This window comes from Zeugodacus cucurbitae, chromosome 6, assembly GCF_028554725.1.
Source record: "Zeugodacus cucurbitae isolate PBARC_wt_2022May chromosome 6, idZeuCucr1.2, whole genome shotgun sequence".
Taxonomy (NCBI): Eukaryota; Metazoa; Arthropoda; class Insecta; order Diptera; family Tephritidae; genus Zeugodacus; species Zeugodacus cucurbitae.
This window is the reverse complement of record NC_071671.1, coordinates 48619469-48644351: the sequence shown is the minus strand read 5'-3', so window position 1 is coordinate 48644351 and position 24883 is coordinate 48619469. Positions and strand designations below refer to the sequence as shown.

The 24883-nt window shown below is 35.7% G+C and overlaps 1 protein-coding gene across 7 annotated transcripts in view; it reads left to right on the top strand.

Annotated features, from left to right (window-relative positions):
- LOC105218438 (potassium channel subfamily T member 2) overlaps nucleotides 1-24883 on the top strand; it is a 223834-nt gene that overhangs the window by 15775 nt on the left and 183176 nt on the right. For all 7 annotated transcript variants that reach the window (XM_054234396.1, XM_054234395.1, XM_054234393.1 and 4 more), the window contains exon 2: nucleotides 15155-15348. In XM_054234396.1, coding sequence (XP_054090371.1) covers nucleotides 15155-15348 — 194 coding nt within the window. The remainder of the gene's footprint in view (nucleotides 1-15154; nucleotides 15349-24883) is intronic.

The window sequence follows — 24883 nt, the reverse complement described above, 5'->3', positions numbered from 1 at the left end:
AACACCTGTTGGCAAGAGTGATTCTGCGTAGGATTTCAAGGCGGACGTTGTTGGTGTTGTTAATGCTGGTTCCCAGATAAACGAAATTATCTACGACTTCAAAGTTATGACTGTCATCAGTGACATGGGAGCCAAGACGAGAGTGTGTTGACTGTTTGTTTGATGACAGGAGATATTTCGTCTTGACCTCATTCACCTCCAGATCCATTCGCTTCGCTTCCTTATCTAGTCTGGAAAAAACAGGAAAAACGGCGCGGTTGTTGTTTCCAATGATATCGTTATCATCGGCCAGCAACTGTACACTCTTATTGAAGATTATAGCTTCTCTATTTAGCTCTGCGGATCGTATTATATTCTCCAGCGTCAGTTTATAAAAGTCACGCGATAGTCAGCATTCCATTGAATTAATAACACATCCCTACAAAAATAAAAACAGTTTGCTTCTTTGAATTTATCAACTGATTCTAGTTAGTTTAGGTGCGCTGAATTGAAATCTGTAATCAGTTTGTCTCTATCAGCTCTAGTCATGGTATAGCTTTTTTATACCTTCCACTTATTTTTTCAGATCATGAGTTAAGTGGAGGGTATAAAAAAGCGATATCATGAAAACTAGAGCTGACAAACTGATTACAGATTTGAATTCAGCACACCCAAATTAACTAGAATCAGTTGATAAATTCAAAGAAGCAAATTGAGTGTTGGCCTGTGTAATTCATTGAACTAACAGGACAAACGGAATTCCAAAATTCACTAAAATCTACCTTAAAAAACAATAAAGGCTTTCGGCTACAGTTTTGTTTGAAAACGAAAGCTCAAAGCTCGATAGAGCAACCGCCAGTTCGACTAAAAGTCATCAAAATGCGAAAAATCACTTAACCAAGACCGTGAGAAGCCCAAGGAATAAAATTATGATCATAGGAGACACTCACTCACAGATAAATTTCAAAGTATCCTAACCAATTATCGTAGAAATATTCTCCTAGGAGTGTGTAGTAACATCAGAAAGCTGAGTAATTTTTTTGCTAAAATTGCAAATGAAAAGCTAATGTTTCAATACGAGTTTATTCATTTTTCGAATTAGTACAATCGATTTTATTCATAAACCAAAAATGAGTTAGAAGTGCAATGTCTTTGACCTCACTCACCTGGATACTTTCGTATTCCTATTTTTTCGGCACAGCTTTTCATGAATAAACTCCGGATCATGCTTCGAAGTTTAATTCAGAATAAAATAGACATGTAAGATTTATAAAAGTGTCTACACGCTATTCATGAATTTAAATTGTATAATATCTAATAAACCAATTATCAAGAATAAATCGTTCAAGTATATCTAGAATACGAACAAGCCCAGTGTGAGCCACGTACTAGTATAACATTTCACAATACTATATCTGGCAACTTTTAATCTCCGTTACACTCCTCATCAACTCAATATCTAACCACTATTTCTATTAGCTACCAAATCATAAAAAAGTCTTCAGTCTTCATTTGCTCCCAAGCGCTTTGACGCGCAGAAAACAGTAAGTATTTTTGGTATTTACAACTTTTGCGATACTTTTGTTTGGCAACTTTTGTACACTTGACTGCTTTTAAAAGGTGAAAGCCAAAGGTGACTTCAAAGATGTCTGCATAGTTTTTGTGGTCAGTGTTGGAGTTAATAAATTCTTAGTGAACTTATTGAGTAACTTTTTCGCAATGAAAATACATTTTTAGATATTTGATACCTATTTCTTTTGATAAAATCAGTGGAGCACATAAATTGGTAAGCCATAGTTGAAGATTGATTGCCAGCAAAAAGGTTTTATGAGAAGTTTTGTTTTGTAAAAGAATATAAAAGAGTAGATACTAACTTTTCTATATTATCAAATCAAAAGAGATATCAAAAGCTAATGAATGTTATGAAAGCACTATCGAAAGCACAATATGAAGCTCGGTTACTGTCATTAACGACTAAATGAAATAAAAATTAAAGGTTGCCCCCCCCTTCGTTCACAAATTCAGTTAAAAATAAACGCATAAGAGAACTTGATTTAAAAATTAATGTGATTAAATAAGGCTATTAAAATATTTTTGCCAATAGGGCTGTCACCTAATTGGTTTTGATATTTTAAATAAAAAAAAAATGGAATAATTCTTCTTGTTAAACTTTATACTAACGCAGTTAACAACTCATATTTGAAAATATTTTTTAATAAGATAAAGTTTTAAAATTTGTACAGTTTGAAATTATTTTTGAAAAGCGTTGCCATCTTTGTTAAAAAGTATTTAAATAAGTTCATTTATTCCGTAAACTTCATTTATTAGCTTTCCTCTTCTGCTTTGAAGGAGCAGAAAAAATATTTTGCCAGTGTTGCCACGTTCAAAAAAAGGTGGAAAATGAATATCATATTGCAAATATATAGGTATGGAAATGCAGATATCTTTCCGTACAGTTATTAATACGTCTTTTGTTGGGAAAGGTTTTAGTATAGAAAAATTTAAAAATTTAAATTTAAATAATTTAGCAGAGATGATGCCACTTGTGGACAAAATGCATTTAAATAAAACTGATATGATTGAGCAAATATAACAATATGGGTATTAAATCAAAGATATATAAATTTAATGCGGAGTTACTAATATAATAAAGGAGCGTTGCCACATGTTGAAAAAATTATTTTTAAAAATTTTAGTTGATTTACTTTCTTTATTAACTTGTATAATTCATTGTAAATGTTGCTTATGGAACAATATTTTAAAATAGAGTTGCCACATATTAAAAAAAAAATTTTTTGATTTTGAAAGAGATTGTTAGAGTTTTAGCGACCATTAATAAATCTTATTGAGTCTTTAATGACATTATAACAATATTGCCTTATACAAATTTTAGTTGCTAAAATATTTTGTTACACATAAAATCTTCTTCAAAATTCGAATCCATGAAAAGTCATACACAAATACTTTAACGAGCTGCCATAATTACATATCACATTCGTAGCAAATAAATGAAGGCAATAGAAAAGATACCGCTCTACCATTTTATGCACTGATAAGAGAAAATTACGCCACCAACACGCATCAAAATCCCTTGAGTCGTAGGAATACAAATGAATTTGCTGGCTTTTAGATTGATAAAAAGCAATCAATATTTTCCACAAATCACAAGCACGCACACACATACATACATGTATGTCACATTTCTGCTCATTTTTTTTTTAATTTCTTAAAATAAAATTGCAATTTTATTTGATTTGATGAACAGCATTTGTGTGTGTGACTTTAACGATGCCAACGCGTGGCTAGTGTGTAATAAACTTACAGTTACTTCGCCGCACATATGCGCTTAGATCATATCTTAGAGCAAATAAAAATATATATATTTATGCACATATATTAGTGTGATTGCCAAGCGAACACATACAGACAGTTACTCATACGCAATGGCGCACCAGCAAGTAATGCGCTACATCTACCACGTCTCGCATATGTATATTTATGTATGCCTGTATGTTTATCATTACAACAACGTTTATGCCTTCATCGTAAAGCGTCAAGGCACACACACACACCCTACTCTACTCCCGCACATCCAGCCTCTTTCACACCCATTCGCTGGGGCGCTCATAATGAACTTGTCAATGCGCACACACAGCAACAACTCGCAGATTAGTTGACGGCATACTCTCTGTAGTGCTATTAAAATTTGTTGTTTTTTCACTTTTTTTGGGCTACTAGGTAACGGTTGGCTGGCTGTCTGGCAGTCAGCTCTAGCAATTGACCATATACTCATGCGTTGATTGTTGGCCATTATTTTTATTTCCCATTCGATGTTGTTGCCTTGGCAATTATTGTTGCTGTTATTGCTACTGTTGTTGTTGTTGTTGTTGTTGTGCTAAAAGTGTTTATTTAGGAATTTGTGTTGTTATTTCGGCAATTTCGCACTTTCGCCGCCAAACAATGAGCGCGGGTGCCATGAAGCCAGACGCCCGCAACACGAATAAGCTGCTGCTCTGTGGATGTGTGTGTGCCACATATATGTTTTTATGTGTGTGAGTGTGTTGAAAATCACATGGGTTCGTGTTGAAAGGGCGCGCAATCGCCTGTAAAAGGTTAAAATTGCGTGTAGAACAACATAATAAAATGGTGCGTGCTTGTTGTTGTTGTTGCTATGTTTTTGTTATTTTTTCTATTTTTTGTTGTTGTTATACGTTTTTTTTGTTGTTCTACATTATTTTTTGGGTGCTTTGCAATCATTATGCTGCGCGTTGTTGCGTTGCCTACTCACGCTAGACTGGCTTAGGCGTGAAGCCGCCTCTTTTTTCTTCTTCCTCTGGTTTAACGGTTAATGCACAGCGAAGCACAATGGCTATCGTTAAACGCTACATTTGGCGTGGCATTGTATCGGTGCGCTTATTTGCCTGCGCCGCAATCGCTCTATTTGCACTTCTCGCCTTTGGATTTTGCTTTTCGGTTTATTTGTGGGTGTGTGCGCTTGCCGGAAAAAAGGATTTCAACGCCGGCGGTAAATGATAGCCAAATTGTGTTACCGCAAATTCTGAAATTTTGTTTTTTTTTTCCTGTGATGCTTAACCTTTTCATTTGCTGCTGCTCCACATAGGTTCGTGTAATTCTATTGTATTTGCTTTGGGAAAAAAAAACAATGGTCACTTGGGCGCATTTGCTTTGCGCTTGGCTGTGAAATCGCATGAAATGAAATGAAATCAAATGAAATGTTTTTGTGTTGTTTTTTTTGTACCACTGTAGCAATGCTTAGCTCATCAGCAGCTGCTCACTGGCGAGCACAATGCAGCACTATAATTCAATCAAATCAATCGAAATGTTGTTACGCTTGGCATAATTGCTCCTTTGGTCTCTTCGGAGAGGGCGTTTGCTTTTGTGTTGGTATTGGTAGATTACTATAGAGAAGAGGTATTATATACATTTGTGTGTAATCCTGGTAGCGTAGCTTGTGTTCAAATTAAAATGTTCGAATTAAATTTATTGCTCCCTTGGGGGTTTTGCTGTTTCTGAGAAACTGATGATGCGGTGTTGGTCGAACTCAAAAATAGTACTGGAGTTATGTATGTACATATGTATCTGTAATTGTTAGTTTTGTAATCGATTTTCTATTGGAGAAGCAGTCATTGTAGCACTTATTTGTATTAAAAATCTATAAGGTCCTCGTTCATATTGAATAAACTCAGCCCGCAGAAGATAGAACAAATATTATTAGTTGAATTAAAATTATTTAATAGAGCATTGGTTATCATTGGTGGCTTATCTACAAGTTTATTGTATGTTTAATGATAAAACTTCATATACCTTCATTCTACAGTACTCAATATTGTTGGCTTTGTACGCCTCGAGGAAATCTTCGAGCATGGTATAATAACTAATACCTATCAACAGATAATTGGCACTGAGCCTTCATTACTGTAAGCCTTATTGTTATTGCTGTTATTGTTGTCCTTTAAAGATTTTGCGATCAGTTGGAAAAATACGCAGATAAGCATCATATAAGAGGATATGAAGATATTTGAGGATATGATATGGAATAAATAAAAATTCGAATTTCAGAAGATTTATATATCAGAAGCAGCTAAGAGATATATTTAGCAAATGCCTTCATTTTAATTGAATTCTTCCATCTAACCTCAGGCTTCGTTAAAAGTGTGAATAGAAGAAGAGATTAAGAGATTTTAAGATTTCGATTTATTCCCGTGTTCAGGATACTAATCATTGTCATTACAGTCTAGTTTAAGTCTTATAACTAAATAATTCAAATGTATTATATATTAAAAAGCGAATGAATAATTAAATTATTTCAAGCTATTATTATTTCAGTTGATAGAAAGCTCCGTTCGAACGATTTTTCACATACACTGTGCGTCATGAGGATAGCGCCCCCAAGCATGTTTAGTTAATACCAAATGTTATCCATAGTATTTGGGTTATCGCTAAAAAAAAAGCTGAGGATGAACACAGTACGCTTCATTATAACATTTTAATGAATTAAAAGCCAAAACAGTATAAAAATTTGCAAAAGAAAATGTCTTCATCAGGATAGCGTCCCTTATGCTAACTTAATTTTTTCCGTTTTTTTCATAAAAGTCAAACTTAACATTATTACATTATAATTAGAATATTTTTCTTTAAATTATTAAAGGGTGGTATTACCTTTGTTGGCAAGAACTTCATAATTTTTATTGGGCAGAGAAATCTATAGTTGTTTAATCAAATCAAGTGTACTAGTTGACCAAATGTTTTTTATGTCATCGATTAGTTCCATTTTGGTGGTATATTTCTTACCACTCTCATATCCTACAATCAAGGGAGCTTTGAATAATATTAACCAAATAATTCATCTAACATGCCTCTTCTTATGGCCGAACCTGTCCAAAAAGCTGGCTTCTTGTGATCATCATTAGAAGACTTCGATGACCTACCTACTACCTTATTTTCCTATAAACAGAATGTAGCAAATATCTGCGCTACGCCACGAAACTAGAATATCACCTTACACAGTTGAAACATATTATTCCAGAGAATATTTTTTATTCCATTTTTTTAGATTTTCATTCAGTGATCCAATAGGATCTATTTACCTGATTGATATAGGTTTATTGGTTAAACTTTCCCTAAATAGCTTATAAGCCTTTTTAGTAAATTCTAACATTGTACAAACATCATTAAAATGGTTACAGCGATTTGAATCACGAATAGTCTCAAACTCACATTGGTGGTCTGGTAATTACTTTAAAAGTATTATATTTTCCTCTCCTTAATAAATCGGCTGTAATTCAAGTGAATTTGCGCTTCACTCACACACTTCAGCTGATGAGTTTAACAGAAACTCGCTTACAACTGGCAACTATATCGGCTTTCCAAGCAAACGTTATTGCACTCCACAATTCAATTGTCGGAAATCTCTTAAAGCCGGTGCGTGTTTTCTTCGCTTTTCACCGCCATAAACGAGGCATTTCAGTCATTTCCGCAGTAGCTGATAAGCGGCTCCTTAGTGGAAGCGAAGAGTGTGTTTGTCGTGTGATAAACATTTGGTTGTATGTGTGCTTCTGTGAAGCTTTGAATTCCAATATACAAGTGGCATTGGCGAATGCTTGTGATTTCAAGCAAACAGACACTATAGCTGTTATATACAGTTACAAGCATTCCATGAATTGTGAGCGTAGCATTTTCGAACGAACTGTTGCTTGAACACTTTTCATTTGCTTTTTCACTACTACATACTGATAAACAGTTATAAAAAAATACATATCAGCATATGCTCATACATACATCGAAATATGCACACGCTTCGAATGCTTAGCAAATAACATTTTTTCCAATCTAAAACAAGCTTATGAATAAATTCAAAGAATCTCTATGTTTGTATGTGTGTGTTTGTGTGTGAATGTTTGTGTGTGAAAGGATGTGCTAAGCAGATAGCATTTAGTATGCTCACACAGCTCCACAGCACACACATCTGCCAATTGATGAGCTATAGCTGTCGCAGGCATTTTCCTCTTAGATTTTTTTCATTCGCTTTTCTTTTTCCACTTATGTCACAGCGCATTCGTGCGTGTTGCTCCGTTACCTTACAAATCTCTAACTGCTTATTATGCGTATTTGTGTACGCAATACAGTATATTTACATAGCACAACATGACATGGCATGGCATAGCATAATATAGCACAGTGACATAGCATAGTTTAAGCACAGCGTAGCATAGCTTGGCACCCTCACAACACTCTACTCCTGTTTGCATTTACGGCGTATTTTTTCTATCTTTATTTCATTTGATTGCTGCTTAGCATATGGGCGATAGCACGTCGTTATATCTTGTCTTCTTGCCATTGGTTTCCTGCGGAAAACATCGAATAATTTCCGCATTGCTGATTTTCAACATTGCCCAACAGATAATTCAATTGTGTCGTAATGTTTGTTGTTACAGTTATGTTGTAAACACAAATAAATGTATGCAAATACATGCCCTATGTACACACATAACATACGCCCTGTGCACATATGTATGTACATATGTTTTTATGCGTGGGGATTAATAGACCGTTTGTTAACGTGTTGTGTAGGTGTGTCTGCAGGCGGGCAAATAGGCAGTTATATGACAAATATTTAAAGGAATGTGTCAAAGGAACGTTTTTATATGTCAAAATTGACAGAAATACAAATAAACTCGTTCAATGAATACAGTTGAAGTGATTCGATTAAAGCTTTTGGGTGGGTCTATGACCAACTTTTCGTGTAAAATATTTAATTTCTTGGTTAAGGCAGGCTTTACAGGCTTCAAAAAATCGATTTTTTTGTTTTGTTTTGGTTAAATCTCTTCCAAAACTATTCAAGAATATGTCTTTAAAATTCCAGAGGTCAATTCGACATATTTTCGAAGCTTAAGCAGTTTTCGTGGCTGAGCGTCGAGCGTCGTTTTCTCGAGTTTTCATTTTCACAAGTGTTAGAAAACGGTGCCGGCGATAGCAAAAATAATATATGTCCGATCGAAAAAAAAAACCAAAGTGATCTAGCTTCAGTATTAAATTGTCTTCTATTTGAACTAAAAAATTTGGACAAAAGTATTATTTAAATTACTTGTTTTGTAACTTAAAGTCAATTTTTTTTCTTAAAAATGTGATTTCTTTTTTCAAACTTCGAAAAAATTTGGAATTTTATAACTTCTTCGGTATTTGTTTAGTTCATAAAGAAAAGAATCTTATAAAAATTAAAAAAAAAAATTGGTTCGACTGTTTCAGATGCGTCGCACGACCTCCATCACCGGCACCGATTTACAAGTGCAGACTCCAGGCGCTCCAGAAAAATACTTACAACTTTGAAAAAATTTCAATATTTTTTAATAACAAATATTGTTTTTTTTAGCCTTAAATATAGTACACTATCGTCCTAAAATTTCGTTTACTGCAATCATTTCCTTCCCTTTCAAAAAAAAAATTTGCTAAAAAAAACGTTTTTTTCAGCTTCTAAAGCAGACTACTGCCTTAAGTTAAAGATGGCTTAAAAGTGAAAATGTTCGTTGACCTTTTTCTTAAATTCTCAATCTTAAAATTAAGTCAAAAGAAGACATATTCAATGCTTAGCGCATAGTGGGTACTATCTTCTAAATTAGTTACTACTTAAATAACATTAAAGTTCCTATAGTCTTGACTATCGATACGTTTCCATTAATCTCCATAGATCTAATATATAAAAAATTAGATAAAATCTGTTCCTTCTCTATTTTAACTAGTCATGAGGATTTTTTTGCAATGCCATTGAAAAGCTCCTAAATATTTCCTAGAAGCTTGTAGAAATTTTCTGGAACCATAGATATTAAAATCACTTCCATTGTGTCCATTAAGGTTGAAAGATTATAATTTTGTTCGGAGAAGAGACAACTCAGAAGTCAGCTTAAACTAACCAGTCGTCCTGTGTTATAAATGGCGTAACAACACTGTTATATTTCTGTATATGAAGTCATACATATAATAGATATTGCAGAAGATTAGATCAGGTGCCATATATTCCTTATAGATTTGCTAAGTAGCTAGGTGTTTCAGCCATTTACTATATATAAATTTGTAAAACGTTTAACTTTATTGGACCTTTTGCTGTGGATTGAAATACGAAAATTATACTGAAAAGCTTAGGAAAGGAAGGAATAAATACTATTCTTTTATGATGTAGCTATCAGATAATTTATATCAAGTATCATATATGCATACTTATGGTAGCTTTATTTTTCCCTCCGTGTTTTGTTTGAGTTAGCTATATACTAGTTACCATTCTAAGCGACACGTCATTAGAGTTATATTTGATGATTGAAACTTGGATCTAGTAGACGGGATTAGCTACAACAAGCGCACAAACTGCTTGCGGTTCCAATTCTGGATGTTATTTATACTTTCATCTTCTTAAATTATTGAAATATTATATTAGAATACCTATATCTTTTATATGTGATTGTTCACTATAAGTAGCTAAGAAATCAAAATGAAGATAATAAAAAATACATATTTTCGCTTATAGTTAATAGTTGGCATAATACTGATAACAACCGAAAAGCTAAAATTTCTCTGAGAAATATTATTTAGCTTTCACAATTCAATACAATTATAAGACAACTTCGATAACTCGAAAAATTCAGATGCTCTGTTTCACTTGAATGATTAATAAATTGATATTATAACTGACCATTAATTTAACGGCACTTTTTTATTTGCTCATTTGCGTCAATAAAATGCCTAAAATCTTCGCATATGCATATGAATATATTATGTACAAAAATAAAGGGTGATTTTTTAAGAGCTTGATAACTTTTTTTAAAAAAAAAACGCATAAAATTTGCAAAATCTCATCGGTTCTTTATTTGAAACGTTAGATTGGTTCATGACATTTACTTTTTGAAGATAATTTCATTTAAATGTTGACCGCGGCTGCGTCTTAGGTGGTCCATTCGGAAAGTCCAATTTTGGGCAACTTTTTCGAGCATTTCGGCCGGAATAGCCCGAATTTCTTCGGAAATGTTGTCTTCCAAAGCTGGAATAGTTGCTGGCTTATTTCTGTAGACTTTAGACTTGACGTAGCCCCACAAAAAATAGTCTAAAGGCGTTAAATCGCATGATCTTGGTGGCCAACTTACGGGTCCATTTCTTGAGATGAATTGTTCTCCGAAGTTTTCCCTCAAAATGGCCATAGAATCGCGAGCTGTGTGGCATGTAGCGCCATCTTGTTGAAACCACATGTCAACCAAGTTCAGTTCTTCCATTTTTGGCAACAAAAAGTTTGTTAGCATCGAACGATAGCGATCGCCATTCACCGTAACGTTGCGTCCAACAGCATCTTTGAAAAAATACGGTCCAATGATTCCACCAGCGTACAAACCACACCAAACAGTGCATTTTTCGGGATGCATGGGCAGTTCTTGAACGGCTTCTGGTTGCTCTTCACCCCAAATGCGGCAATTTTGCTTATTTACGTAGCCATTCAACCAGAAATGAGCCTCATCGCTGAACAAAATTTGTCGATAAAAAAGCGGATTTTCTGCCAACTTTTCTAGGGCCCATTCACTGAAAATTCGACGTTGTGGCAGATCGTTCGGCTTCAGTTCTTGCACGAGCTGTATTTTATACGGTTTTACACCAAGATCTTTGCGTAAAATCTTCCATGTGGTCGAATAACACAAACCCAATTGCTGCGAACGGCGACGAATCGACATTTCACGGTCTTCAGCCACACTCTCAGAAACAGACGCAATATTCTCTTCTGTACGCACTGTACGCATTCGTGTGGTTGGTTTAATGTCCAATAAAGTAAACTGAGTGCGAAACTTGGTCACAATCGCATTAATTGTTTGCTCACTTGGTCGATTATGTAGACCATAAATCGGACGTAAAGCGCGAAACACATTTCGAACCGAACACTGATTTTGGTAATAAAATTCAATGATTTGCAAGCGTTGCTCGTTAGTAAGTCTATTCATGATGAAATGTCAAAGCATACTGAGCATCTTTCTCTTTGACACCATGTCTGAAATCCCACGTGATCTGTCAAATACTAATGCATGAAAATCCTAACCTCAAAAAAATCACCCGTTATATGGTTGGGGCTAATCCACGCATGTTGCGTATACGTCATGTTGTACCAACGACCTACGTAAAATTAACGTGTGTGCGTAGTTTGGTTGATTAGTGAATTAATTATTAATGACATCGTATTTATGTAATAATTTTGGTTAGCTTTGTAACATAAGCGTCACAATGGGTACACAAATTATTCAACAATTCAACTGGCAATTACAGTTTATACTATTAGCATTTGCGATAAAGTGCCTTCATACTATATTTATTTCTGAATATTCTTTTTTAGGTACAAAGAAGTTGGGTGATTTACAGTTTTTGATTTAGCAAACTGCTTTGCTATATTATTATAATATTATTTAAACACTTCAGAAACTAAATTTATGATTTCTTCATATGTACTTGTGCAATATTTCCAATATATTCATAAAACAAGGAATAAAATATTAGGGTCTGTTTGCATCCCAAACTTATTCTCAACTGATAATGTCACTTTGTGAGCCGAATTCTCGACATTTGCGCGAAATTTTGCTTTTCTTTTTTTAATTCCAAGAAAAGTGCGGCTGAGGCTCATCGAATGCTTTCGGATACGTACGGTGAGGCTGTCCTTAATGAAAAAAAGCCTGAAATGTACAAAAAAACGGCGGAAGCAAAGTTGTAGACCTAATATTATAAAAAATTAGAATCAAGAGCCAATTGCTTGAATTTTAACTAATATTCAATGTGTGTGTCTTTACTAAATTTTATCAATGAAGTACTAAACCACTCCCGACCATCAAATATACTCGTATTTTAAATGTTAATTTGTTATTCATTAATATATATTTATGCTTGAAACTCTCTGTACTAGGTGATAGCTAGTGAAATGGCTTAATTAAATTTTAATGTAGCCAGGACTCAAACTCATTATCCCATAAATACACTAGCATTAAAATTCAATTTATAATAACCGAAATATTATATATTTTAGAAAATATTCTATATGTTTCTACTAAATTTTTAAAAGCATCATATTATATTTTCAGCTTGATGGTTTTGCTTTTATAAACTAAGCTTATTTCAATATATATAAGGTTGTCATTTTTAATAAAACTAATTTTGCAGTTTCATGTTTCAAAATATTATTTCAAAGTCCATCTTAAGCTTTTCATGTAATATTTCAATTTTAGTTATCAATCCTCCTTCGTACATACATATATTTATATAAATTAAGTTTTTTATGTCGAAAATTCATTACCATAACAATTGTTAGTTTGGCAGGCGTTTTTAATCAAGCAAGATATACTAAATGGCAGAACTTTCTGTAAATAAAAAAGTAAAAAGTAGAAGTTTTAAAATTGAAACACAACAAACACTTTCTGTATGCCAAAGAACCTCTATATAGAATGCTATTGACTGGACATCGAGAGTTCGTTAGCTCTAATATAAGTTTAAAATAATCAGGAGTTAGTTAGTAGCTCTCCGAAAAGAATTGACTACTCGAGAGTAATGAGAATCAAAATGACATATTTTTTGTGATTATTTTTTGAAGAGACATTAAATTTTCCTACTGGGTCTTTACATTCAGTAGGCGCAGTCACGTGCAACAATGCATTTCGTGATTTCACTCGTAATAGTTTAGCATAGTTGCGAGTGTGTTCTGTTTCGCTGTCGCTGATGTCATGTCAATGCCTCCATTTAATTAATCAAATTTTGTTGCGAGCATGATTCTATTTTAGCAACATTGGCTGATTTGTTGGAAAAATGTGTATCCAATGTTTTACAACAACAACTTTTGTTGGTTGTAGGCTGCATGAGAAAGATTAGTTTTTCTTGTTATAACAGATTTTTGGTGAGATGCAAGTGATTTAAAATAGCTGACTCAAGTAGAAGACACTTTAATTTCGTTTGTTAGTGATTCAAGGGACTTTGAAACCTTAGTTTATTACAGATCTTTCAAGTTTTGTAGTTAAACTACAAATATTCTCTCAAATATCGATTTGAGAAGATAATAAAGCCGCAAGTTAGGAGTATAGGATATAGGTTATCAACTCTGAGATAGATCAATATGTCCGGATTTATTGGTTAAGGTCTTACCAATAGTAATATTTATTTACAGTTCAATCTAGATAATACGGATAAAATAAAACCAGGAGTGTTCTAAATAATTGAAAATCGAGTTAATCGATTTCGAAGCAAATATTTTAATTTTAATAAACTTTAAATTAAAGTTTCTGCGTGAGATGGTGCTTGACATACGTTCCCAATTTTAGTTTCTTCATCATCTTCCCTCTTCTTACTGTTCAAATCGTAAATGATTTCTTTATCAGAATTTGAATTGATTTCTTCTAGAGTCTTCATGATCGCAGTTCAGCCAGTCCTTAATATTCACTTCATCGCATCCTTCACCAGTGCTAAGGATGTTTCATTTCTTCCGTTATTTCATAACTACCTATCGGTTTAACGCTTTTAAATAATAATTGAAACACTAACAAACACTATCCTGCAAATAAATGAGAGCAGGAGTGCACAGTCGGATGCGGGGATAAAATGGTCGTAACTTGTCTCTTTGCATCGTCAAAACCTCTTTCAACGTACGTCACGTCAAAGAAAGTCTATAAATTTTTTTTTTCAGTTAAAAGTTAATTGAATTTATTTAATTGCAGAATGTCAAATATCATTAAAAACACACTTACTTTCACATTAAGTATTTCCATTTTTTACCGTTTTTTATTATAATTAACTGTGTGTGCATGCAAATTGAATTACTAAAAACGTAAGCATTACCGAACTCACTCACCCAACAAAACTCAATTGAAATGTTATTTATAATTACTGTTATTACGAGAGAGAAATGTGTACAAAATGTTGAGCCAGCGTATTAATGCGCCAACGCAATCAAATCAATCGCAAACTCCCAAAAGTTGACTAATCAAATTAATTTATGCGTCCATTGCACCAATGTAAAATATGTATATTCCCAACTAATTACGTGACATAACTCATCAAAAATCAAATTTTATTTTCATGTGCATACACACACATATGATTTGCTGTGCAAATTGCTTGAACCAACTAAAAAAAATTCTATAAAAAATTCTACAAAAAAAAAAAATACCACAAAAAACCCAATTGAAATTTGCAAAAACAACAATTTGTAACAACTCATCCGCTTTTGAAATCAACTGCTTTTTATGCCACAATAAATTGAAAAATCAAAAAAAAAAATAAAATAACAACAACAACACATACAAAAATACGTGTCATCATCAAATTAAATGCGCTTATTGTCAATTGAAAAATGGCAAAAAAATAAAATAAATACTAAATAAATAAATAACCAATCAACGCAACCAAACACATGACAATGCCTTACACACAACAACAACAAATATATAACATAAAAAATTGCAATAACAACACTGAAAAAATGCCACTTATCACTAACTAAACACGCAACACCTCGACAATAACTCCCCACACACCCATACACATATACAACAATAACAATGTCAACAAATGAATAATACCCCCACCAATACCACCATCACCACCGCCAATTGGTGCGTACAGAATGTCAATGTTCTTCTTTCGCTTGCATAATCTCCAGCGCGCCGAGGAGAGTAAACGTAAAAAGCGCGTTGAACGCCAACGTCAGCAACAGCGTCAGCGACGCGGCGCCAAAGTGTTTCGCTGCGTCAGCGATTCCACCGGCCATCTCACGCTGGCGCCGTCACGCCTCTTCGAGAAGACACCGATGAGCCCGTCCGACAGTCTCGATGAAATCGCACTGCAAATACCAAGGTAAGCCAGCCGTTAAAAACACCCAGTGAGTGTGAAAGAGAGTGAAAGAGAGAGATATGGAATTTATGTGTTGAAAAAAAATGCGATTTGTTTAAGGATAATATAATAAATTCGCAGTAAAAAGAATATAGCTCGCACTCTTGTGTAAATTTTTATGTTGGAAACTATTCACTAAGCGTTTTGTTGCCACATTAAATAAGTGTTACTTGCAGTTTTACAGTTATTTTCAAATAAAGTATAAGCGAGAGACAATACCGATGAGTCTGAAAGTATTTGAGTCGTCTTATGTCGTATTATTTATTTTCCACAATTGTTTTTTCATCATTAAAATTTTACTGATATGGCAACACTAAAAATTATTTAGCAGTGGAATAAGTGGAATCAATGGAAATAAAGTGGATAACACGATAGCGCGAATAAAAATTATAAGATGCGTTGGTTATTTCAAAATCGTTTACTCGATTTGCCGTTTATGCGAAATAATTACAATGCACAGGTACAACACTCGGCTGGGTATTGGGTCAAACTAATTGTTTCCGGAAGAATGAGTCATAAGTAAAAAACATGCGTTCCTCGATTTTCGAAGATAGCCTCCAAAAATTAATTACTGGATATATATACTTAGACATCCAAAATATGGAACAAAATGAGTTTTCTTCTTAATTCAATGGTGCATAATATGATTCGGTCAAGCTTATATGACCGAAGTTATTAGGTGTTATAGCTGGATGTTCCAAAAAAATAAAAACATTATATTTCGAAAAATACTGGTGGTTAAGCCACCTTCCTCTCTGTTATGTACCAATTGAATAAGAAAGAAATGTAGATTATGCTCATATCTTTACTTTTGGTAACTAATTATATCGTTCCAGTAAGCTAAATTTCGACATTCGAAGGCGAATATTTCGATTTTGGAAGCTAACTTCGAAAAACTGAGAAAATACTTTTTAATTACGACTCAATCACCGGAAAAATTTATATTTACTCCAATACCCAGAAAATTCAACTAAACCCAGTTTTTATTTGAACTTTTAAAATAGCTTAGTCTTCACTGAGTATGTCACAGAGATAATACACTTACATTAAATTCAGCTCTTAAATACTTACCATAGGCCAAGTCATTCATGAGGAGAGCTTGAGAGTCGAAGGTAAACACCAAGGTCTAATCTATTTCCATTAGTTTCATTGAGGACATCGAAAGAGGCAATCAATAAATTTACAATAGGGGCACATGAGGTGAATATTTCCCAATAAAGTTATCGAAAATATTCGTTTTCTGCATTTATGTAAATGTAGCTTAATGAAATGGCACATAGAGGATCACTTAAGATCGTGGTAATTTTTAATGGTGACTCGCTATCGTGTGACTTCTTTAACCTGATGCTGGAAAAAATAGTTCGAGCCGCAGAGCTAAACAGAGAAGGTACAATTTTTTATAAGAGTGTACAGCTACTGGCATATGCAGATGATATCGATATCATTGGAAACAACAACCGCGCCGTTAGTTCCGCCTTTTTCCAGCCTGGATAAGGAAGCGAAGCGAATGGGTCTGGTGGTGAACGAGGGCAAGACGAAATATCTCCTGTCATCAAACAAACAGTCAGCGCATTCTCGTCTTGGCTCCCACGTCACTGTTGACAGTCATAAGTTTGGAGTTGTAGATAATTTCGTATACCTAGGAACCAGCATCAACACCGATAATAATGTCAGCCTCGAAATCCAACGCAGAATCACTTTTGCCAACAGGTGCTACTATGGACTGAGTAGGCAATTGAAAAGTAAAGTCCTCCCTCGACGAACAAAAACCAAACTCTACAAGTCTCTCATCATTCCCGTCCTACTTTATGGTGCAGAAGCGTGGACGGTGTCAACATCCAATGAGATGTTTTCGAGAGAAAGGTTTTGCGGAAGATTTATGGTCCCTTAAACATTGGCAACGGCGAATACCGCAGATGATGGAACGATGAGCAGTATGTGTTATTCGACGACATAGACATAGTCCAGCGACTGTTGTGGACTCGGCTATAACCGCATAAGCGGTGTCTACGCCAGTCAAGAAGAAGAAGAATTGTTAATGCACTCATAGGTAATAGATTATTATAAATCGACATAAAAATTACATTTGTAGTATGGTTCCACTCCAAAGGCAAGTGAGCATGGAACTGGGTTTCTCCCTTACACGCTATACAAATCTGTAAATAAGCAATTTTCACAAAAGGTGTTGAAGATGGTGTTTATATTTAAGAGTTATTGGTACAAAATGGAAAGTAACAAAAAGTGTGCATTTAAATTTAAAAATATGTCTCTCTTTAGTGACTTTCTTTTCACAAAAATTCATACTATAGTTATATAAAATTCTAATTATCACAACAAACGGTTTGAATTAAAATGCATTTCAATAGTTCCATTCAAATGATTTTAGCCGAAAGCAACGAAATATTTTTTTCATTTTGCAGTTTTTATTTTCCAGCTGAGTTTTATACGGCTAACAATGTGCACCCGCATAAATAAATAAATTTAAGCTTGCAACACTGTGTGTTGAAGGTGAGCAACTGCAGGAGGAGCTAATAAAATAAAAAATACAACAAAAAATGCAAAATAAAGCACCGGAGGCAAATACGGCACACACATGCAAGCAATTTGAGCGATTTTAAATGAACCGAAAAGCAAACTCTTGCGTATGTGTTGTAGATGTGTGCGTGTGTGCGCTTTAAGCTTAGCAAATGCCAAATAACTCAATCGGGTGAAATAAATTCACTAGCTTTCACATAAATTCTAAAATCGACAGATATTCTTTGTGCTGCCCCCATATAAACATATGTATATATACTTGAGAATACAGTTTAAATACACACCTCACCGTATTTGCAAATTTTGGTGGCACGCAACTTGCGAGTGCTTTTAGTTGTACAGGAAATCTCCATCGTCTTATGGTCGATGAGTCTTCACGCAAAGCATCCGGCGGCTGACTGTAGAAAAGTTCGAAAGTAACACGAAAGCCCAAAAGTGGCTGAAAAGACAAGCTTGGTGGCTTGTAGAGGTAGGGTTGAAGTGAGTTGTTGGCTGCAGATTTTGCAATGTTTACACTGCAAATGAAATAAAGTTTGTATATTTTCTGTGTGGCTGAAAGCGGGAAATATTTGATTTACTCGTTTACCAGGTAACAAAGGTGCTAATAGAGGTCGAATCAAAGTTGTTACACTTGTTGTTGTCTTATTTTCGTTGTTCGCCGAACGTGTTTATATTTCGTTTATATTTAGTAACTGATTTTATGTGAGTCAGAATATATGTGTCTGTGCGTTATTTTATGGGCTAAAATTTTTTTGAAATTCAATTTGGTTTCGATATTGGCGGATAAGTTGAAGACCCGTTGTTCACTAGTAAGAAAAGATATGGGAGTACCGAAGACGAAAAATCACTTGAAGCTCATATTTATTACTTGATTTAACTCTTTGACATTCCTTTCACTAGTATTAAAGGTTGAAATAAGTCTTCCGATATTTTAATGAATTATCGTTCGCCAGCATCATTGTTTCCAATGATATCGATAGCTCTGCGGTTCGAACTATTTTATCCAGCATCAGGTTAAAGAAGCCACACTATAGTGAATCACCCTGTCTGAAACCTCTTTTGGTATCAAACGGCTTGGAGAGGTCCTTCCCGATCCTGACGGAGCTTTTGGTGTGCTTTAGTCTTTCACACAGACCTCTCGCTATTACCTTTAAACAGGCGGGAGAAGTGTTCCCTCCACAAACTCGGTATTCTCTGGGCATCAAACACTAGATCACCTCTGGGGGTCCTACAGGAGTGTGCTCCAGTCTTGAAATCTTCTGTTAGTTGCCGCATCAAGCAGTTCGAACTCATGCATTTCGGCCTCTTTCTATTTTTGTCTGCAAATGCGTCTCGCTTTCCTCTTCAGCTCTCGGTATCTATCCCATCCCGCTCGTGTTGCGGTTAATCGCAACATTGCGAGGTAGGCAGTATGTTTTCTCTCTGCGAGACGACAGTCCTCATCATACCAGCTGTTTCTTTGACTTTTCTGAAAGCCAATAGTTTCGGTTGCAGCTGTACGTAAGAAGCTTGATATGCCGTCCCACAGTTCCCTTATATCAAGTGCAGGACTCGACGACGGAGTCTCTCTCCTACCACAAATCCCACACCGAATTTCCTTTTCCTCCTCCTTTATATGGTCGCTCACAAGGACCCGCTTACATACATACATATACTAGCTGAAACTGTGAACTTATCTGCGAGATGACTGGACACATATAATGTAATTTTTTGCTAATCTTGTCATAGCGATTAATTACATAAGCCTTCGTGTAAACCGTGTCTAAGCACAATTCTGGCTGGCATTATTCCAAGGTTATATTTTTAGTAGTAGTTCCTCTCGCGTTATAAATATGTTATAGATTCTTATAAACTGCTTATAGTAGTCATATATAAAGCCCACTTTATTATTAAGGTGTTAATTACCTTTTTAAATAAAATTAGTTATTTACAACTTCCTATTAAGTGAGTGTGGATCCTTCGATACTTAATTAGTCTTACTCTCTATTTCAATATTAAGTATTTATGCATGTACACATATAAGTATGTATTTATAACCTCATTTTAATACAAACTCCTTCATTTTTTTATAAAAAATAAAAAACAAAAAGCTTACCTCAAACTCATACACTTTAAGCAGTGAAGGTTACCAATATACGCGTGTTGAACATACAACAATAACAACGAAACACTCTCATATAAAGAAGACACACAGACAACGGTACTTTGCATGAGTAACGGCTCAGCCACCCACTGCGTTTACGCTCGAAAAGTTCATTACATTTTGACAGCAAATTGTGTGGCATTTAAACTTTTCTCAATGAGTGCTCGCCCCTTGCTGACAATGAAGGAGTGAAAAACAACAACAATAACAACAATAGTACAAATAACAAGAACAAAAACAATAATGCAAGTAACAACAATAGTAACAACAAAAATAATAACAACAACAACTGGGTGGTAAATAGCGCAAAATGAATACAATAACAAAGTACGTAACACAACACTCTAATGACAACAAAAAATGGCAATAATAGTCAGTAGACGTGGCATAGAAGCCAGACAGTCATGTCTCACACACATACATATATGTATATATATATGAATACATACATACAAGCAAACATAATGAATATGCTCGTAAATCGCTGGCAACATTAGCGCGGCAGCCAGGAAAGCAATTTGGCGCTGTGGCCACGAACGCACTCACACATATATAGATGAGTGTGGCATTAATTTTGGACTAAACAACAACAACAACAATGACAGCAACAACAACAAGCACGCTGACATATCACAGCGGCATACTCAGGCATGCACAGATATTTCACTCACAACTGCAAGCCACGAGCAAAACGCAGAAACACACTCATGGATACATAAGTGAACACACACATACACTCGCAAAACATGAATAAATGAGCGTTGAACGTGCCATGGCTGCAGGGCTCTGTCATATTCATTGCGCTGTCAGCTCGCCTGCAGTGGCACTTAGCTTTTGGCAAGCAGCAGGCAGCCAAACAACAACAACAGTGACAACAACAAAACTGTAATGACAACAAAATCACAGCAAAACGGCAAGTTGCAATGAGCTACTAAATCTGTGCTTGGCCTCCACGTTGACTGCTAAATGAATGAAGCCAGAGCATAAGCATAAGCGCACCACTCAACTCGACTCGCTCGCCTCGACTCCTTCACTCGACTCGGCATATTGTGGACCAAATTATTTATGAGCACACACACACGTACACGCATGTCTTCATTTATGCGCACAGATATGTTGCTTACATTCCACATTGTTGCATATTCCCATTCTCCGGCCCCCGCAAAAACACACTCACGGTGCTAACTAAAGTTTACAGTCCTTGCCAGACTCTGGCAATTTCATGTTGTTTAATGGCAAATAAAGATTTCATGTTCTACTTATGCGCTTATGCCCCGCATAGCTAAGCTGACACTGCCATGTTTGAATACACGCATGCTCACACGCGTACTCATGTGTGTGTGTGTGTCATAAAGCTACTTGCCTAGGCATCCAGCTGGCAGGACGCTAGCTCAACCACTACTGCCCATTGAACGTAATGAAAAGTCTAAATTATTGCAGTGTCTAAATGCAGCGTGGCACACTGGTCACATACATGACTGCAAGTGCCGTTATGCAGTGTTGCACTTGAGTGTGTAGAGACATAAGTTAGCCGCTTTTAGAGTAGTTGGTAGATGATTGAAGCACTTGAGTGGCTGTAGTGACACTCTCTTTGGTTTGGTAAAGTTATCGCTTACAGAGTTGAGTGGGTGTGTGTGCGGTAGAAGTTTACCACATTTACTTTTTTAATTGAGAGCTTAATAATAAATAGATATAAAGTACTTGGTATATGCGTTTGGAAGATTGGAGAATATATTACCACAAATATTTTAACAAAATTTTGTTTATTAAGTCAGCATGTCTTTGGTCAAGTTATTGGTTGAAATGTAAAAAAAAGCTAACAAAAGTTGAAGCTTTGAACTTAGCATCATCTATTTTAAGCACACAACTCAGTTAGCGGTGTCCATATCAGCAACTACGGAACGATCAAACTAGTTCGCATTATCATTATCTTTTATATATATTCCAGCCGTCCACTGAGTTAAAGAACTCGCCGAATAAATTCGAGTCGCTTGTGGCACCTGTCACCACAATGATCGCCTCCAAAAATGTTTAATACACTTCTATATAGGGGTTGCAACAGGAGAACCTGGATTTTAGACCTGATTAATATTTAGATATCGAGACGTCAAGATGTTAGCTTCAAATCTCATTGACAATTCATTGATTGGTCCCGAAATAGTTTTTGAGTCGTTTAATTGGGTATTTCTTAAACAGGTTGGTGGACACTGATATGCTGGTTCTACTTCATATTCCCGAAGGTAATATTATTGTGCCTATAAGATGAATAACATGACAACCTCTGCATAAACTCTCCGCGTCATGTAACTGAAGTAGTTGATTGATTTGCAACAGCGGAGACCTGACATCATCTTCCTGTGTGTTCTTAAATCTTGACCAACTTATGGTATACGACTCGGTTGTTACCCAATAATTTGAATAAATCGACATGTTCCTAGAACCCGATAAAAGTAAGACTGAGTAAGAATTAAGACTGAGTGGGAGGAATAACATTTTTTTTTTAATTGATGTATATGAGGACTACCCACATGGACTATCTTTTACTCTTCAAATGAACGATATGCAATTAGAAATTAACAGCCTTCTTGGTATGGATTTCTAAGACGAATATATTAGGTTGGCAAATAACCCTTCCGCTTTTTTACTCTTTATTCAATGCCTTATAAAAAGTGTTACAGTGATCGGTTTTAGTGCAAATATGCGCCGTTTCGTTTGATAATCTGTTTTCATCTAGACGGTATCTTTATAATACCCCGTCCTTATTTGCGAAGAACTCGGACAGCCACTTTTCACAAGCCTCTTTTGAGTTCAACCTTACACCACCAATGGCGTTCGCCATGGACAGGAACAGATGGTAATCACTTGGCTCTATGTCCGGGCTATATGGTGGATGAGATAAAACCTCCCATCCGAGTTCCCGTAGCTTCTGACGAGTCATGAACGAAGTGTGTGGTGTGGCGTTGTCCTTGTGGAACACCCTTCCTGTTGGCCAATTCTGGACGCTTCTGGTCGATCGCTTGTTTCCAGCGGTCCAATTGTTCGCAGTAGATGGTAGAATGAAGCGTCTGGCCATATGAGAGCAGCTCATAGTGGATGGTTCTCTTTCAATCCCTTCGACCACGACCGTTTTCGCTTGATATTGTCATATGTGATCCATTATATAATATAATTTAGCTCTACAGCAGTAGGGTCTCCGCAGAATCAAGATGTTTGAAGTACGGACTGGTTTTTACTACATATTTTTTTTTTAACAATCATATAGTTCTGCTATGCTAATAAACACTGACAAGCACTTTGAATTTCGAATCGAAATGTTTGATCTCTCCGACATACCTTGCCTCCTTGCTGTCCTACTGTTTATTAAAGTCAGTGTACTTCATTTAGCATATTTGGTAATACTAATGAACAAGTAATTAGAAAACTTAGAAATTTCGTACAATAAATACGATAAAAATGTTCCATAAAATTCGATATCTTGTCGAAGAGAGTTTCAAAAAATATATTACCAAGGCCTTCTCACTATCACCAGCACCAGTGCTGTCCACTATGTCGTCTGCTCCGCACCCTTTTGCTTCCCACGCAATCACATCCTGACCCACGTAATTGCCGCCACATTACGCAACAATACTCGCAATTTCGGTTTCGTTTACACTTTCCGTTTTGTCGTACTGCAATTACGTACGTGCGCACAATTACATAATGGTTTGAAAACGGTTGACAATCCGACCGACATACAAATTTTTAAAGACAACGAAACGTGGAAACAATTTAAAATATTATTTCCAAGAGCTCATTATTTAAAAAGCTACACAAAAAGCAAGGCGAGCGTGAGAGAACGGAACACTTCTAAGAAAGCGAACAAAACCACAAAAAGATTTCTCATGAAACACACATACATACATACAGTGTACATAGCACACAGCAAGAAGATGGGAAGTATTTTCACTTGTTTGTGGTCACGAGCTCGTAAGTAGCCCTTTGTCACGCCAGCGCGCAGCAGCAGGCAAATTGGTTTGTGGCGTCTTCACTACGTCTCCCTGCACTGCGCATCCACCAAACCGTCAAGTCATGGCGAATTGAATCTATGGATTCATTTAACTGTTTTGTTGCGTACTTTGGTTGGCATGCCTGGCGGCAATGACGTCGCCAGAGACCGGCATGTCAGCGACGACAATCTTGCATGCCACTTGTCCATCTTGTGCATTTCTTCTGTGCGGCGTGTTGTCTTCGCGATTGCGATGTGCAATTTCATTTTGTTGCGCGCGTCTTTACCCTTTTTGGCAGCGTATTTGTAACAGACACAATGGCTTTTGTACGAGTTTATTACAAGATGGCGCACACACACAATTGCCACTGTGGCAGAAAATAGAGACACACAGAACGGTACTTTTGTGTTGCACCACTAAATGTTACGAGCGTATCTCTGCGACATATTGTAAGGGATTAGAGCTCGTCCGCTTGGTGTTTAGTGGTCGTGCATGTTCAAGGATGTTAAAGATTGGAGGGCTTTCGTATTTATTGTGGTCAAGGTAATTTATAGTTTACAACGGTTTCGGTTGTAAATGAGTGTATGTGACAATGGACATATGAATCGGAGTACTTGAGTATAAAGGTGTTGTCAATAAAACAAAGGGAACCGAAAAAGCGATAAATCGCGAGAGGAAGCAAGGTCGAAGCCTGACAAAACAACAAACAGTTAAATTTAAACCACTATCATGGTTGAGATTGCGAGTTTTACTTGGAGAAAAGTAATGCCTAGCCAAGCTCGAAATCAATATCAAGACCCAGATTAAGCCCAAGACCTAGACTTTGGGTAAAGAA